This window comes from Haliotis asinina, chromosome 8 (assembly GCF_037392515.1).
Source record: "Haliotis asinina isolate JCU_RB_2024 chromosome 8, JCU_Hal_asi_v2, whole genome shotgun sequence".
NCBI classification, from domain to species: domain Eukaryota; kingdom Metazoa; phylum Mollusca; class Gastropoda; order Lepetellida; family Haliotidae; genus Haliotis; species Haliotis asinina.
In genome coordinates, this window is record NC_090287.1 from 56,728,222 (window position 1) to 56,747,869 (window position 19,648).

Here is a 19,648-nt window from a genome sequence, read left to right on the forward strand (position 1 = left end):
AAAGAGCAAACATAGCTGTTGTTGTTGTTACTGGTAGGTGCTTGGCATTAATGTGATACACCAAGGATTGGTCTGATTGGAGTCAATGTACACTGTCTCAGTGGAGTATCCATTTTAATTTGTGGAATAGTATCTCAGTAGCCCTATAAACTCAGCATTAGTCCAAATGCAGATCGCTATATAAATACAATAATGTTCAATGCAATGTTAAACCCCATTTCATCTCACCAATTTTCCTACATGTTTGTACACCATATCTAGGTGCCCTTTGTCTTCCTCCTCAATCCAAGCCATGGAATAACAAACATATGTATCATTTATATATAAAAATTTATTGACATATTTATGTGAGTCAACATTTTCAATTCAGGTGTGCACTGTGCCTCTTCGAGGACTAAAATACATATGAAAGATAGACAATGTTTCAATGCTATCATAAGACCCCCTATTGGAGAGTCCTTGGAAGACTTTCCTGTGAACCTTAAACAGATCTTGGTAATAAAGCGATGACTTGCCCCGAACCAACAAAATATACAACATAGTCCAGAAGAACAAAGCCTCACAATTCCCACCCATCTTGAAAATTTCCAGAAAATATAATGAATCATATTTACCCACACTGAGAATGAGATTGTTCAAGATTCTTCATTTGAAATCAAAACAGTTTGGGATAATCTGGTTGTGTTGGGTGTAGATCCACTCAATGCAAAGCAAGGCACAAATGAACATTGAAAATGAGAATAACTTAAAGATTCTAGTGAGAGGGGCATTTCCTCTACCAACATCACAGGTTCAGCATCTACAGAATGACCTAGCATTGCATAGATCACATCTCTCCCAAACGAAACAAGCTCTGGTACTTTTACTAAGCCAAATAAAGCAAAACATCAAACAAACAAATCTTGAGCAGGAAGCAAAAAATGAAAAATAAAATACTAAAATAATTTGAAAGTTGTCTAATCCTCAATCCAAATTTCGTTAAAACCACGACATTTTGGCAACAGCCCTTTTCACCTTCCCAAATATTTGAAGACAACTTTTGATTTGTACACACATTCAAATCTGTAACAGGCAGCTACATCTGTTCTGGATACTGCCCCAAAAATAAGAAAGAAAAAATTAAAACAATGAAATGAATTAGGTCTGTTGGTAAAACACTGATTTGGGAGAGACAGGTTTGTCATGCTACAGATACAACTGTTCATCTCAGATGGCATCTGTTCCAGCACTTGGACGTCACAACATCGCCACTGACAGCGTCACATCGTAACAACTACATTATCACAGATCGACCAGGTTTAGACAAAATTGTCCTTTTTTTCCCTACATGATGCCATGGCAATAGTATCCATGGAAACAGGCACCTCCGGAATGGCCTGTAGATGTTTCTGAGGTTGTCATGCAGGAGGAAGTGAGTTCAACTCACAATTGAGCAAAGTTCTGTACATACGGTGACCAAATTGTCACATTCTCACTCAGTCAAATCTAACTTTCATAACATGTTAATACACATCTGCATCATGTCCGCACATCTTTGTTACATGTTACCCGCTGTTCAAGTCGTTCAGGACAACAGCCATTGCAGTTCCCCATCACACCTATTGCATTTGAGATGAAGGTTTTTGTTGGGGAAACAGTATTTCCCTGAAAGCATGATGGTATTAAAGATCGACACCCTTGATGGAAGCCCCCTTGATCTGCTTGTCCATTGGAAGCTATCTTGATTCCAAAGTTTTCATCCTAAGAAACAACAGAATTTTTTCCACCCTCCTTTCTTCTTGGCACTCGTACTCTGAATTGATTGAGTGTTCGTCTCGTAGTTCTTGTTTCGCTTTGACTTCCTGGTGCTGTGTTTTCGTGAAACGATTCCGGTAATCTTCAAAGCTGACAGAATTGCACTGTCGAAGACTTCTTTCAGATTCTTTTGTGTGAGGGCGGAACATTCCATGTATTGCACAGCACCAATCTCTTCAGCCAATCGAATCGCGTCACTCTCTGGTACTGGTTGTTCCTTATATCGGGCCAGCTCAATGAGTACCTTAACGTCATTACGCAAATCACACTGGGTGCCCACCAAGATGACAGGAGCCTTAGGGCAATGTTTCCTCACTTCTGGCACCCATTTCTCCATTATGTTATGGAAGGATGTAGGAGAAACGACACTGAAGCACAGGAGAAAAACATCTGTGTTGGGGTAACACAGTGGCCGCAAACTGTCAAAATCATCCTGAAAAAGAAAAGCCACAATTTAATGATCACATTTAACTATACAGGCATGATATTCATCTATAGTTCATGAATAGCATCTCTGAAATATTTTCTTAATTATTCACACTTCAAAGGACCCTTGCATCAGAAAGTAAATACATGTACGTTTTTCTACAAATTAGAAAGATCATGCGTTGGATGCAAAGTACAATAAGGAATACATTGAGCCGCGATAGGATCAGGATTCACATACGTCATTCTTGCTCCAAGCTTTTCTAGGTTAATCTTCCCTTTGATGTAGTGATACAATATTCCCCACAACTGATTCACAGTGCTTTCACCAGTATAATATCACAAAGCCCTGTTATAGGAGTGTATGAGGCAGAACGTGAAACATACAACCTATATCCTAGTCTCATGTACCCTGCTGGCCTGAGCTAGATATTCACCTTGCTTATAACGAATTCATATCGGTAACATTGACTCGAGACTGTCAACTGTAAAAGCAATGAGTCATGAAAACATGACAGTTTTCCACCCCCTGTATACAGAGAGAAACATGCCACACAGAAACAGGCTTTTATATCCACTAACAAGCAACTCCTCACAAGTACAAGCAACAAAACATCAAAGTAACTCAGCCTTCATACTGATGTGTCAAAATGGTCGGTCAACAGGTGTACAACTTTTCTCAAATTTCCTACACTTTCCTCCACAAACAGGACCTCACGTTTGCGTACAGAACTCCAAGGTTAATGATTATTGAATTAAGATCTTCATTAGGAAAATACCCCATTTAAAACATCTGCTAATTCCAAAATAACATTACAAAACTGTTCTCAAAAAATATCTCAACTGCCAAGTCGTGTCAATTCAGATTCAGGGTGGATGATAATAGCTAGGTGAATTTGTAACAATTTTTGAACAGCCTTAGATCCATTCATCGATTAGAGTGTGTCACCCTCTTCTTGCTGTTACCAGCTCTTGGACAAAAGGGGCTGTATAAGATGGGGTGACACAGGAGGAGGTGGGAGGAGACGAGCCGGTGCTAAAAGGGGACACCTTGAAATATTACTTCCATATCTGAATGTAAATCACTATATTACTGCTATAAATATCCTTTCTGCATAATACAGGCTAACTGTTGCGCTAGTGACACAATGATCCCAGAATTTACAATAACTAGGAAACTATTTTTCCAGAAAGAATTGGACAAGCCCACCTGAGCGACACCCTTAAGGCCACCCTGAAGACTAAATCAAATTTATTAAGTGATTTATATGTATCCGTAAAGCCTATTTTTCTTCTCCACAGCACCACCCAGTATCTCTCCAGGTTTGTATGATGCCCTCTGACCCCTGGTAAAAGCACCTTTGATCTTGGGACTTAGTTTCTACCTGTACAGGTGTGCTTCATGCCTCACTGGCCACCTGCTTCTACCTGGCTGGCCAAGCTACCTCACCTGTGTGATGACACAGTCCAGTCATGCAGTCAGTTGGCTGCCATGTTGACCACCTACGTGGTGGATGACTGCTCACCGATGTACACATGCATTTACCTTCTCACAGTGTTATCCAACCATGCTTTCACACACACATTCACTTAACTTTCACTTGCATAAACTGACACTGGCATTCACTCGAGCACACATTGTCTAAACCATTCTGTTAGGTCTTACACTTTCTTTCCAAGCAGTAATTCTTGAAGAGTATATACTTTCATACACAATAAATGGTAACCATTTCATTTATGGTGTTATTTTCATTTCTACAAGAAAAATAAAATGAAAAAAAAAATGATTGAGAAAGTTGAGATAAGACAAAATCAGGTAACTGTAATAGAGACTATTGAATGAATGAGGGAGTTTACTTTTAAAGCAATATTCCAGCAATATCATAGCAAGGGACCCAGTATTATAAGTGTAAAAGTCCCTATTCAAAGTGTAAAAGTCCCCTATTCTAAGTGTAAAAGTCCCCTATTCAAAGTGTAAAAGTCCCCTTGAATAGGGTAAAAGTCCCCTATTCAAAGTGTAAAAGTCCCCTATTCAAAGTGTAAAAGTACCCTATTTAAACTTCCCAAAAGTCCCCTATTCAAAGTGTAAATGTCCCCTATTCAAAGTGTAAAAGTCCCCTATTCAAAGTGTAAATGTCCCCTATTCAAAGTGTAAATGTCCCCATCTGATCTGATTTCTCCATTGGGCAACCCCTGACAGATGTCCTGCTACAGTAAGATCTTAATTCTATCCAATATTGTAATTAGCTAAAGCGCTCGCAATCATTTGTGTCAGCATGGATTACTGTTACACAACACAACAATACCTAACGCTGAGTGTACGCTGGACACCAGGGTTTTAACCTCTTCAACAAGCAGACATTACACAACAAGATTAGTTGTGGGGACAGGTGGGTGGGATATACCCAGATTACCTCCTTGTCAGGTATGACTGTAGCAAATACTCACTGATCACTGATTAAGATCTTAATCATGTATCAATTCTCAAAACATCAAAGTGTTTGACAAAGATAAATTGAACCTCTGTTAAAAACAAGACATTCTTCAACACTACATTTCATCGGTTCCTAACAACTATGGCCATTCCACAACCCTGGCAGTTATTAAGCATTCATCAAGTAAGCTTTGGCTCAGACAACAATTTCCTTTGAAGGAGACAATATCCTGTCCTTTGACCAAATACATTACTGCCCAGACCAAACCGTGGTTGTAGATGAAAACGTACATACTTGTAATCAACCTGAGTTACACCTTGGCTAGCTACCAGTCTGGTGATCTAGCTGAATACTTGACCACAGACCTGCCCCAGATGGATGTCAAACAAAGAGCACCACAGACTCTTAAACCTATTGTCCGACTTGACAGCTCAGCCTTGACAACAAACATTCATCTTGTTACTGCTCTACCAACAGATAAAAAACATCACCAGGTACAATGTTTACGCATTCCATTTATCTATTTTAACCTAAATTTCTTACGTAATGGTACATGATAAAAATTATCTTCTGTTAGAAAATAAAGTAAATGCAAGATAAATTTTTTAACAGAACCAGTCCGTCTGAAGACTTTTCTCCATACATGGTTTGGGTGACTACCTCAAGCACTGAATGGCTATGAAAGGCACCCAGTTTGACCTACCCGTCTGCCTGCTGACTGACGTGTGGCCTATTGCAACCATGAATGGAGTCGAGATCGTCCCAACCAGTCATTCAGGTGCGATCGTCTTATGTTGCCAACATGTTTGTTTTCTGCGGTGAGTTCTTTAGCTTACCCTACGAATCTTTTATTCATTCATGAATCTCCCCTTACAGATAGATAAGGCGGACCGGTCTACGTCAGAGCTGAACACATATGAACTGACGACTACCATAGGGAGCAAGTCGACTACCGCGTTCAAATGATCCCCGTCTCCTGATATGAATCACTTGTAAACCACTTGGCCATTTCAAAGCATTTCACGTAAGCAATGTTATTTTCAAATGAATCATAATGGGGTACTTTGAGCTTTTGTTGTCACCTTGACGTAAGAAATTTACTGAGCTGAGGAAGACTGACACATCTGACTTCTGCCATGGGCTGTTGTTGCCATTTCAATCAGAGTGAACCTTGGTCCCCTGCCAGGATACAAGTAGGACCATGACAGTGTCATCTAGATGGAGACAAATACACAACCCCACAATGTAACCTTATCTTACAACTCAACCAACACAGCATGACACCATGGTGCAGAAAATATATCACCATCAAATCAATATTTCAGAATTTTTTTTTAACATTAGTCGTCGAGAAACATTACTACTTATCGATCCAGTGTTCCATCAGCAGACCTGAAGCGTGTACGCAATAATCTACAGGTAACAATAATCACAACAAACACATGAGCAACAACAGATACAAAGTCAATAGTTTCCAAATCCATTTAATAGATGTTTGATTTTCAGCTACAGAGGGCTGTCCAGAGAATTCTATTTTCCGATATCCCAGCATGGGACAAGTGGCGGCAGTCAGCATGCAACAGTACACACAACCAACACCAGATACATTGCACAGGAAATTAGCTGCGTATCATCTCTAAATCAATTTCACAAGTGTTTGAAACATAATGAGATGCTTTGTCCAGTCCATTGAACTCGTCTCCTGTGTCCAGGTAGGCAATTATCACCAGGTAGCAGCAAGGAGGGAGGATGAGGAGGACACCTTGCCTCGGTCACTAGACCAGAACAAATGCAGTTATCCCAGAGAGCTGTGACTCAACTCTTCCCAGGTGATCAGTAGGTAGGGGGTCACATGACTCGAATAACCTCCTGGGCAGGGTCATCCCCACAAAGCCCCAGAAGGGGGTCCTGTGATGGGGTAGAAAAAAGTATTTATGGCCACAAGGCTGGGCACTTTGCCATTGTTGACTTGGGCTAGTAATGAGGGGGAATGTTTGAGGCACAGAGAACAAATGTTAGTCCATTTATGACCTGCCGTCCTGGCCCTACGTATGACAGACCTGTAATCTCCACATGCCTAATGGACGCTCAGTTAATGGAAAAAAACAGGCCTTTCATCTTCCTGGGCCTTGGTCATAAAGTGACAAAAGTCTATTGTCAGGTCATTCCTGAAGTCAAAACAACTCAGGAAAGTTTGCTAAGAAACTAACCACTTGACAACCATAAAATCACCTTTGACACCTGAACCACAGAATACGCAAGTTTCATGTTGTATAAACCTTTACCACAGGGCCATGTGCGCCTTGCTATCATGTGACCAATGAGAAGATCTCATCACAATACCATTATTTCAATTTGAACACCTTGACTGATGAGCAGACTGAATCACAATACCATAATTTCAAACATCTTCATCAGTGAGAAGGCCTCATCACATTTCAGTGCCATTATTACAAACATACTGACCAATGAGAAGATCTAGCCATAGTACCATTATTTCAAACATATTGACCAATGAGAAGATCTAGCCATAGTACCATTATTTCAAACATATTGACCAATGAGAAGATCTATTCACATTTGGATACCATTATTACAAACACCTTGATCAGAGAAGACCTCAAACTGAGAATACTAAATAAATTTATATATCACTACCATCCACATGAACATAAAAACCACAAAGAACAACCCAAGCTTTCTTTGACAAGTCATACTTCATGTCCTCACAATAAGCATTTGACCAAATGGCTTCAAAAGTAAACACATGCGACAAGCTCCAACACCATCGGACAATTATCTACCTTCCTGCTCAAATTCTATTGATGCTTGTTAACTACCAAGTCTCCATCAATGTACAAGGTAAACAGGCCTAATTTGTAAACCCTTCAGTTAGGTAATGTACAACAGTGAAGTCATGCCTGGCTAGTATAATGCAACAATTCAGCAAACACCAGCGGGGCAGCCATGTTTAGAATTATGGGATAGTGAGAGATTGTGTTTACTTGTGATGTTGTCTTTACGAAACACTGGCTAATCATTGGCTGTATTGCAGAGTTGTCCACTCCAGTCTCAAGGCGTGTTGTAAACATGGCCATGAGTCAGAGGTCTCTTTCAGCATGTACAGAAAGGTCGGGACACAGACATTGCCTCACCATTGTACGTGGTTTGTGTTATTTCTGTCCAGTTCAGAGATATATTTAGAGTGGTCAGTTTGGGGGTTACCTGACACGCCAGGTTGTGACATCATCAGCCTGTGTCCACTTACATCTCGGACCACTCCACAATAATCACTGACCCATCCAGAAAGGCTGGTACTGAACCCATGAACAAGACAACAAGCAGAAGAAAAACAAATACAAAACTTCAAATGTGAAACAACAAACAACGGACTTCATGATCATTTCATCCATGCCTGACACCATGAGGCAATGTTTCACCAGCTATTTTCGTTCCTACCCTTCGAACCCTGCACCCAAAATGCTCACAACAACCAATTATCACAATGTTTACAAGGACATCCGCATGCTCCTGCTATGAAAGTGACAGATATATTTACACCCTCTCTCCAAGCCCAGCTTTCACACAGCACTTAACATTACATTAATGGAACATCTAGTTCAGTCCTGTCATCTACTGCGTTGTTCTGTTCAGGGAACTGAAGGCCGCCCTACAAAAACTACTCCATGTATCCAGTTGCACCATGATGCTGTTGTCAGTCTGCCCGATCAAATTACCCCTCACCTGGGCTGGGGGACATGCATGGTAAACCCTTCATGGTTTGAAAATAGTCTAAAAGATGGATCTCTGGATCAACGAGTGAGTGAATATAGTTTTACAGTATTTTAACAAGTATCACAAAGACACCCATGTGTCTAATCAAACAGGGACCTTCCACGAGACAAGAGAATGCTTTAACCACTTGGCTACCCTACTTCCACTAAGACCATTCAAAGCATAAATATCCCCATCTGATCTGATTTGTCTTGTGGGCCACCAGCAACAGATCTCCATATTATCCATGATTCAAGTTTACGCTTTCTTCTTCTTCATCATCATCATCACCACCACCACCACCACCACCACAGACATCTTCATTTACAATAATACTGTCAGGAATAACCCATTATCGTCACTTTTATAGCTTACAAATTTCACAATTAAAACATTTTCGTCCCAATATTTTCAAACCATGCCCAGTAAGTTGATGGTTTGGAACTATCAATCAAGCACAGCATTATCAGATTCTGATTGTGATACAAGGCTTGCTTTACTTCACATCATCTGAGAAAACAAGTTTTAAACTCATTCTTCACCAGGTTAATGCAGGTCCTTGTCACCAGTTCTCCATTCATCAACTTTCATGCAGTGTCATGTGTGAGAGATGACTGTTTAGCCATGGCTAGTAACTCCCAGACATGAATCCAGCACAATAACACTCCCAACAATCCAGGTCTCAATGAGTTTATCTTTCATACCCCATAATATATTCCTGAGTCGGCAGGGAGACAGGTTGCTGTGACCCATGCTCCACTTTCTCTTTGTACATATTTCACCTCCCTCCTTTTAAATTATTTAATATCCCCCCAGCATGAGTAATATCTAACTAGGGAATTGGAAACCAAATGTGCTATCAATTATCGGAGACTTGTGGTGACTGATTATCGATTATAACTGAAACCTATTCATTTTGAATGTTATCAACATTAAGTTGTTTGTTTTTTTTATGTTCAGAGACTGAGTGTGAGTCTACTTCCTTATCCACTTTCAACATTATGTCGGCTTCAAACCCAGGAAAATGAGAATTAGTAATGTATCGGGTAAATTAATGTTCAGTCATCATTCACTGATACTAAACTAATTAATCAGATACAAATGTCTAACATTAGTCACTGGTGAAGTTACAGAAACTAGGCTACATATAAGCGCCCACTGCATATCCTTATGTTGTGCCTTATCTCCATTCAATTGATAAACTGACCATGTGACATCCATATAAATGTTTTAGTGTTTACACAGTGTCATGGAGTCATGGTTGGGTTTTGTCTGCACTGTGGCAATACGTCTTGTATCACAAGTGTGTGATAAATGTCATAAAATCCTCAAGTTGCACCATGCCAATAATAAATCAAAGCATGTTCATCACAAAAACACAAATAAATAAAAAACAACCAGAAAACATTCCCCCCCACCCCAAATTATTTGATTAATTTATGAAATATGAATATGGCACAGTGATTTTAAGTTTCACTTTAAGATGGCCCTTGCAACTGTATAACCTACTGAGACATTTTAGGATATTTCATGATGTTCTATGTCACTCTAATCAGGTAACTGTCTTCAAACACATAGGTCTTGAGTTAAAGATGTTCGAAACAATTAAAAATTAACACTCAATACCTGTCATTCACCCATGTAACCTGTTCTAGCAAACCGCAAAACAGTATTATGAAATTGCAACCATAACACTCCTGCTGTTAACATGAGTCAAAACATAGAATATCCCCCAAATCACAGCACAGGTATTATAACATTACATAACATTCAACACCTTCACTGACAAGTAATAGCTAGAGTTGCAGATGAACAAACTGACCATGATGAAAAATTCAGGTTCATGCTTCATCTATATCAGGAAACTGACAAAATGTATAAAAAGGATGGTGATGATGTAACGATAAACTGTAACACATGCAGACATGCCCATGCAGGACACACTAACACAAAGGTCACAACTTGTCTCAGAGTAAAGTCTGGGCTGCAAGGAAGGATAACAATATATGGATAAACAAAAAGGGATTTAAAGGATTTGAACTCCTGCGTCCTATATGCAAAAACATTAATAACGGATGTAACAATATGTATTACCATGTCCACAAGGAGACACAGAAAAAGTCCAATACTTTCGTAAAATATCTGATCAAGTAACATTAAGTTTTCACTGAGTCTTCTACTAGCCGGGTATCATTTGCAATTGAAACTGAATTTCAACAATATTACAACTTAGTATGAATAATAATAATATTTAAGTGTTTTGGACCTCTTTTTTGTAGTCCCAGACCACTGATAATTAGGAAGATGAGTCCTAGGGACCCTAAGATATAGGACTCAAGGTAAATCCTTGAACATCTTTATTGCAATGAGAGTGACATTTCAGTATAGGTTCCAAACCCATTATCACGCAAGTGCAGGTTCTGAAAACAGTTTCTTCCCGCTGACATCAGTCGATCAAGAATTACATATATAAATATCCTCTACTTTCCCTACACACGAAAAATGGATGATTAATGGTTCTCCTGACATTTCCATTGAATAATCAATTGTATCATCCATCTTTTTTTCTTCCTCATTTGTGTCGCATCCTATTTACGACTTAAATCTAAATATAGCATTATTGCAAGCCAGCTGTTGCTTGAATTTCTAATTTGTTGACAAGGGGCTGATGTGTCTGTGACATTAAACTAGGGTGTATCCTGGATCTTTCAGGGGAAAGGAATGTGGGAGGTAGGCCAGGTGACGACATGGACCATGGGCGTGGGCTAGTGAGGGAATGATCCAGCGAAATTCAACAGACCATAATTCAGCACACTGTTAATCAACCTTTAGGCCCCATGGGGTTGGATAACGGTCAAAAGAAACCAATGGTGGTACAAGAGGTGGTTTAGCAGACTGGGTGGTCAGAATTATGTGGTAGATGAAACTGTGCCACAACGGATGATTGCTCACACTATCAATCACTGGAGTTTCTGGTCTGTATGTACAGACTATCATCATACAGTTGGTGAGCACAGCATTCAATAGTCTGTCTCACAGTCCCTGAACCACTTTAGTTTCCTACTGCAAAGTCCTCTTAGCAATGCCAAAGCCCTAATGAAGCAAGTCTAGATTTTCTCTGGCTTTGAATCTGTTTCAGAAACTAAGCATTAGTCTAAGCTTTCAACAACACACCCATCCATCCTGGTGGCCCAAAAGACTCATCCAGTGGGTGATCAAAGTCCATGTTGCTGGGATACGATCACACTTTTAACCTTGACTCAAACTTCTACCATCCAACAGTCATTTCATAGCATAAAGCCTAGAAAAGATATATCTATGAATCTGATGAAAGAGGAGAAGAATCAGGACAAAGTTGTGGAATCCTGGTATTTTGAGACACCATCTCCTGAATAATGGATAGGTTGATCGCAGGAGGGAATAGGGTGGATCCAAAGCTTTTGGTCAATATGGAGAAAATCGGATGACGGCAAAGAATTTGAGAATATCTGTGAGAATCAGATTAATATGCAGTGATTATTGTGAATCAGGATGGGTGAAGTATACTGAGAATCTTGGTCAGATGTATGCGTCAGTCCAAAGGCCTGAGTATGAATACTGATAAAGCCAGGCATATAAGAAGACAATCACATGCCTTCTGAGAAGAGTGGTGATGGTGTTGAAAACAGGCAGTGTCCCCCACAGACGAACTAGATTGTGTTGGAGAACATGAGGGACCTGTCAATACTACCTATGCCTATCCTGTCAGAGATAAGATTCACCCACTAAAATAGAAACATATGTCTCTCAATGTAGCGCATAAATCTTTTATGTGGGGCAAGCAGTGAGGTAGCTCTTTGAGGCCAGTGCGAACAGAAACAGTAAAAGCACTTGTCTGTATGTTCTCCCTAACTTCTGACAGTAGGGCAGTAAAGTTAGCTGAAGAGAAAACACAGGCCTGAAATAATATTTTGTAGGAAGAGAAATGTTCACCAAGAGATCTTCAGGTGATGATGCAGTTACGCCAAAAATGATCAATAGTAAAAATATCAAATACTTTGCAAGATTCCAATAACAGCAAGCTGATTTGACATCTTTTATCTGAAATGATAATATGCTACACAAAAAAGTGAGTGAGTATGATTTTACACCACTTTTAACAATTTTCTGGCAATAACACAGCAGGGGACATCAGAAATGAGCTCCACACATAGCATCCCTATGAAAAATGAAACCTCAGATCTTGGATATGAAAAGGGAATGCTTTAATCACTAAGCTGCCCAACTGCTCCCTACAAAAAAAGCATTAACTAAATCATCTTCATTAAATATAGACAAGAGCCCAGAGAATAGTCACTTTCAGTTTCCAATGGTGCAGCAGTGTAGATTTGCTGACTATGTGATTGTATACACTTGTATGGGCTGCTGTGGAATCACTTGTCAGGGAACTGTATAACTAGATATTAATATAGAACATATCTATTGGAATTGGATCCACCCCACTAATAATTCAGTGACAAGTGGATCACTGCCTGATCATTACTTGTAGATAATTCTGGATTTAGCAGACATGAACGAAATCTGACCATATTGACCAAGCTCGTTGACCCTCGCCCAGATTGTCATGTAATAACGGATATCTTAATTGTATAAGTCGGTTAACAGCAACACAAATGAGACTTTGTGTGACAGATCAGATTATCCCAGTGTATAAAAATACCAAGCAATTCTGATACACTTCAGTTCTCATTACAACCTAAGCAGATTAGTGTTTGAAGACCTGAGACAAAATATATATGTACTGACAGGTGTATTATCCTAGAGGCTGCTAATAATGTGTTTTGTATTTTGAGTCAGTTGTGGCTGGGAATGTTAAAGATCTCAACTGTCCTGGTTTAGCATTTACCAAACATGCTGATGTTGCATTTTGTACAGTAGTGAGGGCTGTCTTTGACCTTCTACAGACTGAAGGTAAAATGCTATGCTTTGATTTGACATATTACTGGTAATCTGTAATCACGACTATCCTCTCATACGACTACTTAATCTATCTTGACATGAGAGAATAAATTTGCTGTGCTTAACTTCAATAATGTTGTACATAGTGCCAAATCAATTAAACTCCAACCTCCATTCTGTCTAAGCATCTAAAGACTCAACCCTGAGACCCTGCTTTTGGTGTGACAAGCGACCACTTGAGCCACTTTGTACCTGATCCAGCACCTCAATAAACAATCAGTATCTCTCTGTGGTACACAAACAAAAGCCCTGGTGAATCTTGAACTATCGTGTCATCAAGTGTAGTGCCACCTCAGTAAAACTCCTAGCATGGTGAAACAGTGTATGGAGCAATTACGAAGGTATACAATGTACAGAACAATATATCCACAGCCTGATCTACAGCTGACTTACTTTCCTTGTGTCAACCGTAGGTCATGATTTCATGATAAAGGTAGTGATAGTATATTCTAGCCTGAATTATGTGACAACAGCTCTTAAAGCAAACCCACAGTAATCTGCCTCAGTTTCATTACCCTGTTGCAGACGCATTAACCTCTTTGCTTACTTCTTGCCAAACAGAAACTACTAAAATATATTATTAATAAACATGGATATTTTGTCTTCAGTTTTACCCACTTTTAATACTGACACACATTTCCACTAGTATAAACTGACATGAAACAAACAATTTTTTCTCTTGCTGCATTCAAACATTAACCCACTGAAATACTTTTCAGCTAACAGAAAATTATTATGAATATATTTTTAACAAACAAGATTTTTCTCTTGTTTTTATGTTTGCAGATTTCATTTGACATCTGGCTATAAATCTGTTATAACTGACTCAGGTCAGCTGGTGCTGCTTGTTACGTCACCCACATGAAGGGTGCATGGTGCCTGCAGTAGAGTCATGGGGTGAATATTGCACATGGGGAGGGTCACCAGTGGTTGGCTCACACAGGTCAGGGCTTTGGGACAGGGTGGGGTGCCTCAAACACTTCTGGGGACAGGCTCTCACTAGTCATGGCATGGGGAGTCTCAGGAAAGTCTGGGTATGGGAAGGCTGACACTGTTCAGGACATGGGACACTCTCACAGGGTTCTGTGCCTCAGGCATAGTCAATGACCATTATCTTAACATAATCTTGTTTGCTGTTTAATGCTGCAGTGACAATACTGTGTGGAACTTCATGAGCATCGACTGAGACATGACATGCATCAATTAAGTCAGCAAGACAGACCCCTTGATGCCATTAGCTGCCCTAATCAGCATTGGCTGCTGATGACCAATTCCAACCCACAGTTTTCCTGGGATGTTAGCATAGGTAGGCTATTCTAATGATTTAGTACAAGATGATACACCAAAGTAAAGGTATCAAAGCAAAGTGCTATCTAGATATATTTACAGAGAACTACATACTGGTTACAAAGCAGTTTTATGCTCCAAAATATATGGGTTAGTTAAAGTGTGCGAGTATTCTTCATTACAATATTCATGAGAGGCACCCACACTCTGAAAACATGAACTGAATAAGTAGAATCTTCACTCCAGATAAAGTCCTAACACTCATCATAAGCTACAGAATACTGACCTATATACCTAGTGCACAATATTCAAAAAGAAAATGTACTCCACTGCTGCTGGTTTGACATAAAGGTGCGATTTCTTGCATCACTTACTTTATTCATCTACTCCAACAATCACCCTTTAGATGCAATACAAACACTCTACGAGCACCTAACAAGGGAATTTATCCCTGACAAGACCACTCACCATTTGGACACGGGAACGCCTAGAGTGAGCTTATTACAACTAATTAAAGCTTATGACAGCTGTACAATGTGTGTATTACCACTGGGCCTTCGTCTCATCAATGTCACCCTGTAATCGTTTAGGTAGCTCATGTCAAGATTCAGGAAAGATTAGATCATAAAAATCAACATGAGTCATTTTAAAGTCAGCTCAGGTTAAACATCTCTGACACCCCACACAGAGTAACAAGAGGTCTCACCAAGGTAATATTTATCTCTGTTAAATGTAAAGGTATGCACACCTGTCTTCATTACTTTCCCTTGAAAATGGAAAAATCTCTGATATAATTTGGTCAGGCTTCTATAATTATCACTAACAGGGAGACACACAACGTGAAACAACAAATCAGACCACATATCACATACACAGTGTTAATCCACTGACTAGATACGAAAACAGCATGTGCAATATACAATATAACATGTCAGAGATATGTCAAGATGCAATATACATGGGTGATACAAGTACATATCATACAGGTAATATAAGGTACATGAGGAATATCAAAATGAGCAGGCAAACACTGTTATATACTCACTATGCTTTCAGCCTATAGGAGAGAGAAAATAAATATTTATCCATTGAGGAATTATAGCATATAATGAAACTAAGTACCATGACGATGAATGCATGATCGAGGAGGAAGTTCATTATGCAATATGATGCCATATTACAAGCAATTTACAACCTGTTGATATGAACATGTTGTATTTATTGTCACATGTAGAGTACCCACTGCTAAATCTTGACACTAATATGACCCTGTGCTGGCCACCAGCTGTCTTCTACCAACTGGACTGACCAGTCGCTGGGATTTCCATAACAAGCAATTTACAACAAGGTCACTTTAATAAGCCATGTTTGTTTGAAGATAGATCCCCCTTAATTCCATCTGTATACAGTAATACATGGAAACCCTCCTAACAGCTGTGGGCATGTCAGGTGAGACTGGGGCCAACATTTGTAGACTGACCACGCCCTTGGTCAATACATGCAGGTAATACCCAGATAATCCCCATCACAATATAGGTAGACAGCCCTTGGATTAGCCCTGCTGCCTGGGACAGAAGCTAATGCTCATCTGATGAACTATTCATTGCTGTCTTCCTGTACTCATTTCCTGAATCTATTAAAAGGTAATGATGTAATCTATTTCTGTCATTGTTCCGTCATGATTTGGAAACAATTTGACAAAAAATACCGATTGATTCATGATACTGTTTCACCTAAAGGTTTCCTTTAGGGAATTTTACTGAAGTTCTGTTGGCTCATGTTCACAGAAAAATAGAGCTGGGTGTAATTGGCTTGTGGAGCAATGACAGACACTTCCTTTAAACAAATGTCTTTTTTTTTTAATTTTAAAAAAAAATTATCCACCACACATTAGCACTGAACAAAAACTGGAGGAATCTATTTTAATGTCATTACTCAGTCCTATCTGTGAATAAATCTCGGAACAGCAGTCAGCAATGGTAACTTTTCACCTAAAATCTTTTCTAAAACAGATGTTTACACAGGGACTTAAGACCTTATTAAAAATCCAAATATATTTTCTAAAGCCCTTAATGTTCCTACCCATATGATTCAAAATAGTCTTATAATAATTCATACTTTTTCTCACTTATTTTTTTTACGGTGAGAAAATAAAAAAAATTGTCACGCATGAAAATCCCAGGATCTGCCTCAACCTTTTAACTACTTAGTATCACACACCAGCGTGCCCTTTCTACCAATGCATCTAGCGATGGTTTTGTTATTTTGCCCGACAGTCTGTCCCGTAATGTATGGTGTGTTAGCTCACTAAGCACAGTGACATTTAGCTCTCCCACAGCCATCCACTGAGGAGAGGGCATATCCATGTGTTACAGAAAGCAGGTCTATCAAGCCATTCTGCACTGGCTGGAATCAATAACAGACAGTTAGTGTCTCTCCCTAGCACCCATGTTCACTCCTATCAAATAAACAGGTAGAGTTCGGCCCTGTTCTGATGAGGATTTAGATAGATGAAAGACCAAAGAGAGCTGTTGTTCTATCTCAAACTAAGATGACTTAAAAGGTGCATTTTTTCCAGCGTTGGGAGGATTTAGATAGATAAAAGACTCAATATAGATCCATTGTTTTATCTCATTTACAGGCTAAGATGATTTAACAAGAACAATGTATTTGATTGCTGTTGAGGATTTAGATAGGTTAACGATTACAGTATTGATCCTTTGTTTGACCTCAAACTAAGATGACTTAACAAGCACTATGTTTTCTATTGCTGATGAGGATTAAGATAACCAAAGGTTAAAGTGTACAGCCTTTGTATTATTCTGACTAAGACGACTTCACAAGTGTTGATTCACAGATGGTTTGTTTGAGGTCCTATCCTGACAATCCTGGAGATGATACAACCAAGATAGAGATGAAAGCTTACCTGACCAGCTGTATCACACAGGTTTAACCTGATGGGCTTTTTGTCCACCGTCACAACAACTGAAAGAAAAAAAAACGCTTATGAGCAAAGTGGACATTTAAATATATAAACTTCATTTGAAAAAGAAAGATTTGACCTAGAACTTAGTATTATACCATTTCTACATTCCTATGTCTCAAATACATACATGAGTTGAATTGTTACTTGGTCCCCACTGATTCGACTCAAATGATTTGACTGTATTTTGTAAACCGTAAATTCCTGGATATAGCCTAATGTAACATATTTAAACAATCAAACATATTTTGCATACATTGTATGACACTTGGAAATGCCCTTCAGGAAACTGCACTCCTATAACATTGTTCCAACTCATTGCCAAATTATGTGATATGGGAAATATGTAACATGTGAGTTAAAAAATGTATACTTATGGTTGTGTGGCAAGCATTACCATAAAGAAATATTCAATTTCAATCGTAATCCGACAAGAATCTGACGATCAATCCATATTCTACCTCTTCTCTCCCATGTCAGACCAGTAATTCAATTTGGATTAGTTCTATCTTCATAGGAAGTGAGTTGCTATGCATGTTTCGTGACAGTGTCGAGTGACTTGAGATCTGGTCAGGTTATAGCTGATGTTTGGGAGCTGTCTCTTACACCACGAAGGACACAATACTAATAACATGCTCACAGACATAAACCATTCAGAGGAAATCCTAGAAGCATTTTTGAATTTCTAGTTTGCATGACTAACTGCAACTTAGGCAGAAGTTGCTCCACAGTGATAGTTTATTATACCGCACTCACGAAGGGCTGTACTTTAATGTGTATTTGACAGAATAGAAGTGCTGTAGGAATGTGTTATAATGATTTTTTCAAGTGTGTTTTATTGTGTTAGAGAAACATAAGAGAAAGGATATCAAGTTTCTGCCCACATTCTAAACTGTTACTAAAGGAATGTTAATGGTGAAGTTTATCAAGGGTATATAGCTTAATTAAGTTATTTTAATCAGGACATCATACTTGATAAATACAAGTACATATTTTCGTTCTAATACTTGATTTTAAAGATTGAACGCGAAAACGTTACCTTATGAATTACAACGTTGTGACAGTTATCACACTGATGTTAAAGCGATAGGAAACTTTATGACATGTTCCATAAATAAAAATATTTCGTTCAGTGATTAAAACATATATCACTTTCAAGTAGTTTCGGCGTCAAAACAACTTGCTATCTGATTTACTATGGCTTGGAGTTTTGACAGTCTGTCAAGGCACGGTGAGAAAGTCAACTAAACTTTTGCGACATGTTTTCATTCCGACACTGACGACAGTCAGCGTGTTAAAATACCTATGTTATCACTAACGTCTCACCTGTGTAGTTGTCGTATGCTGTGGGGACGTATTCTGTGGGGTATCCGTTAGTTGTGTAGCTGACGACGAGGCTGGTTTTACCAATCGCCCCGTCCCCCACGAGAACACATTTGACACACTGGAGGTCGGGAGGGTTAAAGTCACTTTCCGTCAGTGGAGCTGAGCTGGCGTCCATCATTGTTTGTGGGGGCATCTTAACGCACGAGTGAAAGCTGCAGGTACCTGAGAAGTTGGGAACAAGCCACTAAAACTACCGAACGCTGGTGGTGCTTTACAATCCGTCATCAACAGTCCAGCGGTGACAACATAAACTGAAGGAAGTCAATGAAGAGATCCAGTCATGTTGTAGCGAATATCTCCAGATACAGTTGTCGTAAAGTTCGAGTTCCAATATGACACCGCCGACGTAGTATACTTGAATATCCTCTGAAGTTGTCAAGTGATAAAACAATTAATTACAAGGACAAATTCATGTCGAGAAGACCAACTCCGGTACAGTCCTACTCTCGCTACGATACTTCGCAAACTGACAGCGACCGGGTTTGGGTCGAGCAATCAACCAGTGTATCGAATAACTTGATTGGTTGCTGCTAATACGTCAGCGTCTCGTGCCCGCAAGTCGTGG

At 39.3% G+C, this 19,648-nt stretch overlaps 1 protein-coding gene across 2 annotated transcripts; it reads right to left on the reverse strand.

Moving 5' to 3' along the window:
• Positions 1-313: 313 nt before the first annotated feature.
• LOC137294830 (cell division control protein 42 homolog) lies at positions 314-19,606 on the reverse strand. Of its 2 annotated transcripts, XM_067825951.1 has the most exons (4): positions 19,024-19,557; positions 17,641-17,699; positions 15,760-15,771; positions 314-2,227 (listed from the first exon to the last, which is right to left on the reverse strand). In XM_067825951.1, exons 1-4 carry the CDS (start codon positions 19,214-19,216, stop codon positions 1,736-1,738), a joined length of 756 nt encoding a protein of 251 aa, XP_067682052.1. In that variant the 5' UTR covers positions 19,217-19,557; the 3' UTR covers positions 314-1,735. The 2 variants fall into 2 exon arrangements, with proteins under 2 accessions (XP_067682052.1, XP_067682053.1); XM_067825952.1 differs by lacking the exon at positions 15,760-15,771 and having other exon boundaries at positions 19,024-19,606.
• Positions 19,607-19,648: the final 42 nt, after the last annotated feature.

Bases quoted from the DNA above. Each gene is read 5' to 3' on its own strand.
- LOC137294830 (XM_067825951.1), bottom strand. From the start codon at position 19,216: ATGCCCCCACAAACAATGATGGACGCCAGCTCAGCTCCACTGACGGAA. The intron at 17,700-19,023 runs GTGAGACGTTAG...TTTTTCTTTCAG, and splicing joins AGCATACGACAACTACACAG to TTGTTGTGACGGTGGACAAA.